This window comes from Acipenser ruthenus, chromosome 7, assembly GCF_902713425.1.
Source record: "Acipenser ruthenus chromosome 7, fAciRut3.2 maternal haplotype, whole genome shotgun sequence".
Taxonomy (NCBI): domain Eukaryota; kingdom Metazoa; phylum Chordata; class Actinopteri; order Acipenseriformes; family Acipenseridae; genus Acipenser; species Acipenser ruthenus.
Window position 1 is genome coordinate 28,151,143 of NC_081195.1, and position 9,942 is coordinate 28,161,084.

The 9,942-nt window shown below is 41.1% G+C and overlaps 1 protein-coding gene across 1 annotated transcript; it reads left to right on the forward strand.

The window, feature by feature from the left end:
- Positions 1 to 5,289: 5,289 nt before the first annotated feature.
- Positions 5,290 to 9,409, forward strand: LOC131737581 (uncharacterized). The gene is made up of 2 exons (XM_059027837.1): positions 5,290 to 6,558; positions 8,848 to 9,409. The coding sequence occupies exons 1-2, from the start codon at positions 6,107 to 6,109 to the stop codon at positions 9,101 to 9,103; spliced, it is 708 nt and encodes a 235-aa protein (XP_058883820.1). The 5' UTR covers positions 5,290 to 6,106; the 3' UTR covers positions 9,104 to 9,409.
- The last annotated feature ends 533 nt before the right edge of the window (positions 9,410 to 9,942 follow it).

Below are 9,942 nucleotides of genomic sequence, written 5' to 3' on the forward strand. Positions count from 1 at the left end.
GGGGCGGTGGGTCAGCATGTGCTGAAGCATGCCGACTGTGTTGAAAATTTATATATGCAGGATTTCTGCTGATTGTACATTTTCCTGTCCCAACCCTGTGGTTACGTTTGGGTTTGACAATTGAAATATACACGCTGTTACTTTTGCAATATCATCCATCCTGGAGGTGCATAGTCAAGTTTTTTTGGGGTTTGGAAAACAGGTGGTTATCTCAACGCGCATACGTTTAAGCTCTGCTGGGTCCTAAAGCCCCAAATGTATTGTATATCTCCTATAATAATATAATTATTTAAAACACGCTTTTTATTTTTACTTTACCGTAATTAACAACCCACGATCATTTACAAATGTATTCATTAAACCCTCGTTTAGTTTAAATCCCTAAAAAAAAAGGTTTTAAGAAAAAAATATATAAAATTGAAAAAATGTCATATATTGCAAATAAGAGAATGATTGTACGTTGTTTTATCATCAACAGAATCCTACACAACCAAACTATTCTGATGGTTTGTGGCAAATCATTAATACGTTTTACTGTTTCGATTTTTTTTAAAAACTATAGGAGCATTGTACATTGTTATGTTTTTTAATTTGATTAAAACTAATGTTTGCACATCCAGATGTTATGACCCCTTTATAATTTATATTTTAGATATTATCAATGGTAACTCATTATATATATATATATATATATATATATATATATATATATATATATATATATATATATATAATGTAATAACCCAAGATCCAAGATGCAAAAGTATAACTTTAATCACAGTGTCTTTTATTAGAAAAATCTCTGGGGCAAACCTACACATTAAGGTTTTCTAACTAAGGAATTCCTAGACCGACTGCTATCCTAGGAGATGGTAAGTATATAGAGCGCTACTGACCTCTAGTGGTATAACATGAGAATAGGTGCCATTCGATTTTACACGTAATAAACAGACTGGGGGTATATGTGTGCTGAAAACCGATAATAATTAGATAGGAAGATACTTTTGCAAAATCATCAATCTTGGAGTCGCGTAGTCTAGTTTTAGGGTTTGGAAAACAGGTGGTTATCTCACTTGAATATACCGCGGCCTTCAAAAGATTAGACAGAAATGTTTTCACCCGTGACTGCAGGGTCCTAATGCCCCAAATGTATTGTATATGTCCTATAATAATAATTTTAAACCAAACTTTTTATTTTTTTACTATACCTTAATTTACACCCCATGATAATTTACAAATGAATTCATTAACCCCTCTTTAGTTTAAATCCCAGACACTTTCCATTATATGAGTACTTTGTTCACCATCCAGTTGGATTATATGGCCCTTTCACATTTTTGTTTTCTTAAACCAACTATATATATATATATATATATATATATATATATATATATATATATATATATATATATATATATCCTAAATAAAGGGTGTGTGCAAGTGTTTGTGTGTTTTAATGCATATTAACCTATGTGCATTTCTGTATTTTGGTTGAATAAAAAATGCAATATTGCCTTGAAGTCATGTATACTTCCAATAAATATTTGAAAGGTTCCTTATAGGGTATGCATTAACTACATCCTTACATTTTAATGGTAATGTTTATTTGAAGTACTGCACAAAAACTTGGTCTTATTTTGTCCTCATGTATTCCCATCATAGGGATGTCCCAGGGCCCTAGCTCACAGGCCCAGCATGGAGGCAAGGTAGAACAACACATGGGTGAGGGGAAGTCAAAGGAGGTTTTTAGAATGCATGGCTTTATCAGATAAGGCTATCCTGTCTGGGCCCAAAGGAGTGAAGGGAGACACGGAGGATTCACTCTAATGAGTTAACACAGCATTTGACCAGAAGGGTCTCCAGCCCTTTTTACAGGCTACTGGAGAATACATCTGGTCTAAAATAGCCAGAAAGGCAGAAGGCGCAAAGGTCATTGAGCCAAAATGGCCGGTATCTGTGCGGGGCTGTTTCAGAGCCTAAGAGACGCAGAGCCTTCCAAATAGGTATATTAGAGTTTTGGGTTAAATTAAATAAATACAACTGAAGGGGTTATTTGGAGGAAATAAACATTATCATTAAGGAGATTGTTTATTTTCGTTAAGATTAAAACCTGGAAACAATTCTATAAACAAAAACTGTTTAATCATGTTTGTTTGTATGTTTTTTATTTTTTTTTAAAAAGCTACAATGTTATCCTTAGCTAAATTTTTATCCTGAAGCAAATAAAATAAAAAATGCTAAAATGAAAGACATTTTAAAAATATACCGCATGAACATTAACAAAATACGAGAATATTTTTTGCATGTAATACCGTGTAAAGAAAATAGAAATAACTAAGCCGACGTTTAACTATAAACAAACAAACAGGTATATGTATTTGCTTTTGCAATTCTTGTTTATTCTCGTCATACCAATAAAAGCTTATTGAATTGAATATAACTGAATAAAACAGAACAGAGTTTAACATGTTCTAAACATGTTAAATATAGAGTAAAGAAAATATAAGTAAAGTATAGCATTCCACTAAAGAATAAGGCCTACGGTTTTTGTAATGTATTTAGATTCCCTGAAAAAGGCACGGAACAGCTTTTTAGAGAGAGCCCCAGCTCTAACCAAAGATCTTTTCTGAAATGAGGGACATCCCTTTCTTCAGGGGAGTGGTCTGGTGAACCTGCCTATATCTTTCCAAAGAAATGGGGTCAGTCTCCAATACTTTATTGTGGATTTATTTTCTTGAGGTACATGTTTTACAACATTTGGTACGCTCTATATACACCCAAAAAACACAAGTGCATTATTTTTACTTTGTGTATTTAAGAATCATGAACAAACCCTGGTATTTGTGAGATGATAGGTGCAGTCATCATGTACCTTAAATTAGAAACTCCTCCTTTATAGATACGTTTTCAATGTGTTATTTTACTGAACATAATTACAATATGCTTTTACAATGTGTTCCAGGTGTTATGTTTTATTTTTTTAATGCATGTGGATATACAGGTTTGAACCTTAGGTGTCAATAATAACATAAATAAATACATCCTTATTTACATGATAAACGCAGATATCTATACGCCCAGAATGCCTTATTTCTTTAAAATATTGTATACACTCTTTATTGTTGAGCTCTCATTAAATTGAATTTATTCATATACAAAATAATTAAATGCTCCCCAGCATTGTGAATGTCAGAATATGACAGGTTGCCCCAAAGGTTGTGTTAAAAATATCCATACTTTAAGTTATACATACTTTAATTTTTTAATAATGGATTGATGCGTAGATTTGTTTAACTTCATATTCCCCCCAAATTGTTATGTTGGTAGGTTTGTAACACCGGGTCGGTGTTATTTTGGGGGTAGGTGTTTAAAAATGGTCCACCTTGTACTGCGCTTGACCTGGGTATGTGTAAATGATTTTAGCTCAGAAAACAAGCAAATTGGTCCCTTAAAGTAATTTTTATATAATATTTCACTATTCATCAAATGTATGTGAGTTTAACTGATGAGCAACAAATAGGGTTACATTGTAAACATCTAGGATTTGGGAGATGAACTATAATTTGGCTTGTTCTTAGTGACTTATGCAGTAGGCAATCAAAGCAAGGACAGCGTCCCATTTTCTGATGTTACACAGGTCAAGTTGCGGTACACATACCATATTCTGATTATATGCCACTTACTGGTCCTATGCCAGAGCCACAAAAATAAAGAGGGAAACAAGGAGAAGAGTTATGTGTATATTTGAATAATAACAGTAGATTGTAGTCTACTGTCTGTTTAAACTTCCCAAAGTGTTACAAATGGTACTTTGTGATGTATTATTATGAAAGAAAAGGTTTCTTTGACACCAGTCGGTACCAAAGAATCTTATGTAACGTGGGGTCATGGTTATTTTTATTTGATGCATATCAAACATGTACAGTATAGGAATACAGGAGGTTTCTCTTTTACTATTTGCTTATGTTTTACTGTTAAAAATAAGGTATAGATTTATCATGTTCAGAAGCAGGTTCAGATATTTGCTGTCTTTATACATTATTCATATTGTTTCATATTGTTTCTTTCTGTTCATATTCAAATAAAAGCCTAAACCTTAATGTATCAATCCAACATTACAAATACTATAGTCTACCTATTTAAATATCTTAAGAGTTATGTGAGACTGAAGCAAAATAAACACATAATAAGCAATAATGAATAAATAGATTGGGTGTTTTGGGGTGTTGAGCTGGGAGATACAATTGTATTTGCTTTTATTTAGTATGAAAACAGCTCCTTGGATAAAGGCAGCCGGTAAATAATAATAATAATAATAATAATAAATAATCATAATATTAATCATAGGTCATCAAGTTATCGATTGTAGTATGCAATGAGAGTAATAATATGCAACTAAATTAAGGAATACTAACTTATTGTTGAATAGCTACAGTATAAAAAGATAATAAATTAATTACAAAGGATAATTTCTGAAAGACAATATTTAAACTGTTGATTATATAGAGTTGTTAACTACAAGTAGCCTACTAGGCTAGTACATGTCTAGCACCTGAACATGTCTTGTCTTAAAAAATGTTATCGTAGTAAGGTCATCAGGCAAGTTAGTACCACAGCGTCTTCATTAACACATCCCTTTTTTAAACTGCTTTAATAATACATAGATCGGTATATAACGTCTAAATGGCAATAGATTGTCTATTTGTCTAACCTGCCTTTTATACATTTAACATGTTTTTGGTCACATGACAATAGAAAGACATACAACAATAAAGTGTTATGATCGATAGTAAAAACATCTCACATGTTGTCCCTAAATGAAAATGCTTAATTGCTTTATTCACCATATGCTTTTACTAATAATTATTGTAAGACAAACCATATTAGAACTATTACTTGTAGGGAAAAAGACATAATAATTCTACTTACAAGACAGGGGGCCCAGCTGAGAGGAGATATTTTCCCTTGACCTATTTAGAGGTCTGGTTGAATGTGTTAAATTGTTTATATTTCAAGTTAATAGAATGATTGTATTGGGAAGTGAAACTGTTGATGGAATATGTTTTCGGTGCAAAATCTAAATGCAGAGATTACAGTTTTCTCAATTGCTAAAGTTAAATAAGCAGGCAGGTGACAGAAACAGTAAAAATAAACTCACAGTGTGGTGGTTAGGGTTCATGCTCCCATCATCCTCCTGAAACATCTCATTGGGTTTTACATTTCACCACAACCCACTGGTCCATAGCAACACTCTTTCTATTCAATTGATTATTATTATTGTAACAGGGAGAGACCTGGACTGGCCGTCTGACGCATGCGCGATGCTGCAGGAAGGGGGCGGCAGTCCCGTTGGGTCTGCCTGCCAGTCATGGCGGTGACACGGAGAGGTGGGGAAGAGGGTGTGTGTGCTTTTCCCCTCTCTGAGTGGCTGGGAGGCGGACTTTAATGGGATTGCTAACCTATAAAGTAACACTCTGTTGTTTCCTCAGATCTGCCCCTTTAAACTGGAACAGCGAGCAAGGCGGTCTCGCTTTGACTACCAACAGACGGGAGGCTAACAAACGCCCGGAAAGAAAAATCAAAGAAAATAATTTTAAAGAAAGAAAGGGAAAAGTGGGGGATCGTTGGGCAGCCCCAGTATTGTTGTACAGTGAGACAGCAGAGTGTAGGACGGAGTCCCGGGTCGTACGGGTAGCGGCGACTGGGGAGATTCCCGCTGCGAAGTGCAGCACATTTATTTTGTAGTTTTCCTTACTGTGTTTTATTTTCCCTGTTTCTTTTTGCCTTTTTTGTTTTTATAATTTGTGAGCACCTGCGAGTGCCGGACTGTAGCTGAGTACCCTGCCGTGGTATTCCCCGTTGGTTCTGGATACCATAGCTGGTAGCCAGACCACGGACCACAAGCGCCCTCTACGGGCTCAAAGAAATCAGTACACCTCACCAGAGTACAAAAAGAAAATAATAAAACTGAGCACCTGTGTGGTGTTGTCAACTACCATTTCTGTCTCCCGTGTCCGTGAATACCCGCACCCTCCCACACGTGGTGTCAGAAGAGGGATTACTGGCACTGCCCAAACAAAGCAGTGCACCCACCAACGGAGAAGAAATGGATGCCGTCCAATTTGCGGCCATGATGGACCTCCTGCGCCAGACCCTAACTGCTGCGGTGCAGGGGGCTGCTCGACCGGCAGGTCCTGACCCCAGGTTACAGAGACCCACAAAGATGACAGCCGAGGATAAACCCGAAGCCTACCTGGAGGTGTTTGAGGCCATGGCGACCTCGGCCGGGTGGGCTCAGGCACAATGGGCCAGCTACCTCTTGCCCCAGCTGACGGGAGAGGCACAGGCAGCAGCGAGAACGCTATCCCCTGAGAGGATGATGGACTACCCCGCGCCTAAAGCGGCCATCCTTAACCGCGTGGGGGCTACCCCAGAGGGGTACCGGCGAAAGTTCCGGGAGGAACAGTTCTCAGCAGAGGAGCATCCCAGAACGATCACGCATCGTTTGAAGGATTACGCCATGGGCTGGCTGAACCCCGACGCGAGCACCAAAGCCAGGTTAGTGGAGGTGGTCTGGTGGAGCGCTTTAATAAAACCCTTAAGAACATGTTGCGCAGATTTATTAATAGTGATGTGCGTTACTGGGACCAGCTGATTCCTCCCCTTCTCTTTGCGATCAGAGAGGTACCCCAGGCTTCCACGGGTTTTTCGCCATTCGAGCTGCTGTATGGGCGAAGACCCCAGGGGGTGCTCGATCTGGTCCGAGAGATGTGGGAGGAACAGCAGGACAATTCGACTAATACAGTCCGGTATGTGTTGGACCTGCGCAAACGTCTTGAGTCTGTGGGAAAATGGGCGCATGACAATTTGCAGCAGGCTCAGCACAGACAGGAGACGCAATACAACCGAGGAGCCCGGTTGCGCACATTTCAGCCGGGGGATAAAGTACTTCTATTATTACCCAGTTCTGAGTCGAAACTTCTGGCTAAGTGGCAAGGACCCTTTGAGGTTACACGCCGGGTTGGGAAGGTGGACTATGAGATCTGCCAGCCGTAGCGACGGAGAGAGAAACACATTTATCATATAAACCTCTTGAAGCCCTGGCTGCAACCGGAGGCATTGGTAGTGGCGCAGGCAGATGACGTCACAGACCTGGGACCTGATCTTTCTGTGGTGGCGAAAACAGGGTCGGTACAGATTGCAGAAAATCTGACACCAACACAGAAATGTCAGGCTCGGGCCCTTGTGACGGAATTTCCTGATGTGTTTTCTCCCGTCCTGGGGCAGACTCGAGTAGCCCACCATCACATTGAGACTGAGCCGGGGGCGCTAGTTCGCCAGAGGCCGTACCGCATACCTGAGCGCAAAAGACAGGTAATAAAAACGGAAATTGACGAAATGCTCAGACTGGGGGTAATAGAGGAGTCCCAAAGTGACTGGAACAGTCCGATTGTTTCAGTGGATAAGCCAGACGGGTCCACACGATTTTGTATTGACTTCAGGCGAGTTAATGAAAAATCGAGGTTTGACGCTTATCCCATGCCTCGGGTAGATGAATTGCTGGAGCGTCTAGGCACGGCTCATTTTATGACGACACTGGATTTAACGAAGGGGTACTGGCAGATGCCCCTGACCCTGGAATCCAGAGAGAGGATGGCGTTTTCGACTCCCTTCGGGTTATACCAATTTAGGACCATGCCCTTTGGGTTGCACGGAGCACCAGCCACTTTCCAGCGGATGATGGATCGCATTTTGCGGCCCCATCAGCAGTACGCCGCTGCTTACATAGATGACGTGGTTATCCACAGTGAGGATTGGCCGAGTCATCTGTGTAAGGTAGCGGCGGTATTGCAATCCTTGCGGGAGGCTGGGCTCACTGCTAACCCAAAGAAATGTGCCATTGGGAAGAGTGAGTCGGAGTATTTGGGGTATCGAGTAGGGGGCGGCCAGATCAGACCGCTGATTGCTAAGGTGAAAGCCTTGGCTGACTGGCCGGTCCCTACGACCAAAACCCAGGTGCGCTCTTTCTTGGGACTAGCGGGCTATTATAGGAAGTTCATTCCGAACTTCGCCACGCTCGCTACGCCCTTGACAGACCTCACCCGGAAGGCTGCCCCAAATACGGTTCAGTGGACGGAGCCGTGCCAGAGGGCCTTTCTCGCTCTGAAGCGAAGGCTGTGTAGCAAGCCAGTGCTGTGCAGTCCTGATTTCAGCAAGAGGTTCACCCTGCAGACGGATGCGTCAGAGACAAGTCTCGGGGCAGTGTTGTCTCAGGAGGTGCGGGGAAGCGAGCACCCGGTCCTGTATTCAGCAGGAAGCTCCTTCCCTGTGAAAAGAACTATAGTACCATCGAGAAGGAGTGTCTCGCGGTAAAATGGGCAGTCGAGTCACTCCGGTACTACCTCCTGGGGCGACACTTCACCCTGGTGACAGATCATGCCCCCTTGGCATGGCTTCACCGGATGAAAAATAACAATGCCAGAATCACGCGGTGGTACTTGGCCCTGCAGCCCTATGCCTTCAGGGTTGTCCACCGAGCAGGTAAGCTCCATCTAAATGCTGATTTTTTCTCTCGGGAAGGCATGGGGGTGTAGGATTTCGAATGGACCGGTGGTGCCATTCTGAGGGGGAGGATGTGTAACAGGGAGAGACCTGGACTGGCCGTCTGACGCATGCGCGATGCTGCAGGAAGTGGGCGGCAGTCCCGTTGGGTCTGCCTGCCAGTCATGGCGGTGACACGGAGAGGTGGGGAAGAGGGTGTGTGTGCTTTTCCCCTCTCTGAGTGGCTGGGAGGCGGACTTTAATGGGATTGCTAACCTATAAAGTAACACTCTGTTGTTTCCTCAGATCTGCCCCTTTAAACTGGAACAGCGAGCAAGGCGGTCTCGCTTTGACTACCAACAGACGGGAGGCTAACAAACGCCCGGAAAGAAAAATCAAAGAAAATAATTTTAAAGAAAGAAAGGGAAAAGTGGGGGATCGTTGGGCAGCCCCAGTATTGTTGTACAGTGAGACAGCAGAGTGTAGGACGGAGTCCCGGGTCGTACGGGTAGCGGCGACTGGGGAGATTCCCGCTGCGAAGTGCAGCACATTTATTTTGTAGTTTTCCTTACTGTGTTTTATTTTCCCTGTTTCTTTTTGCCTTTTTCGTTTTTATAATTTGTGAGCACCTGCGAGTGCCGGACTGTAGCTGAGTACCCTGCCGTGGTATTCCCCGTTGGTTCTGGATACCATAGCTGGTAGCCAGACCACGGACCACAAGCGCCCTCTACGGGCTCAAAGAAATCAGTACACCTCACCAGAGTACAAAAAGAAAATAATAAAACTGAGCACCTGTGTGGTGTTGTCAACTACCATTTCTGTCTCCCGTGTCCGTGAATACCCGCACCCTCCCACAATTATTTATTTATTTATTTATTTATTTATTTATTTATTTTTTAACACGAGGGTAGGTTTTGATCAAAACCTAATGTTAGTGAGACAATAAGGCTGCAAATCTAAACACCATCATGCAGATAATTCTTTCTATTTTATTTATTTATTTATTTGGGTTGTATTATTTGTCATCTTTAAAAATCTTTTGGTATATTGATAATTTACCCCTAATCCATGCACTGTGTCTAAAAATATTTTTTTGCTGCTGTGCTTAAGACCAAGCATTCAACTTTCAAGTGGTTCTAAGAATTCCAACTACTTGCTAAATTCGGTGTAAATGGATCTCAATAAAGAGGGTGAATAAAGGAAACTCAATGACAGGCTGTTCCGAACACGGTCACACCTGCCTCCCTGGAAGTAAAAAGAATAATTCTGTAAGCATTCATTCTTTGAATTGTTTACCTCCATGTTAAGAAAGCTATGCATCTTAACAGATGATATATGGTAAGACAACCACTTTTAAACCCCAAAGTTATCCCGCAGATTTATAAGCTTACATTTTGAAGA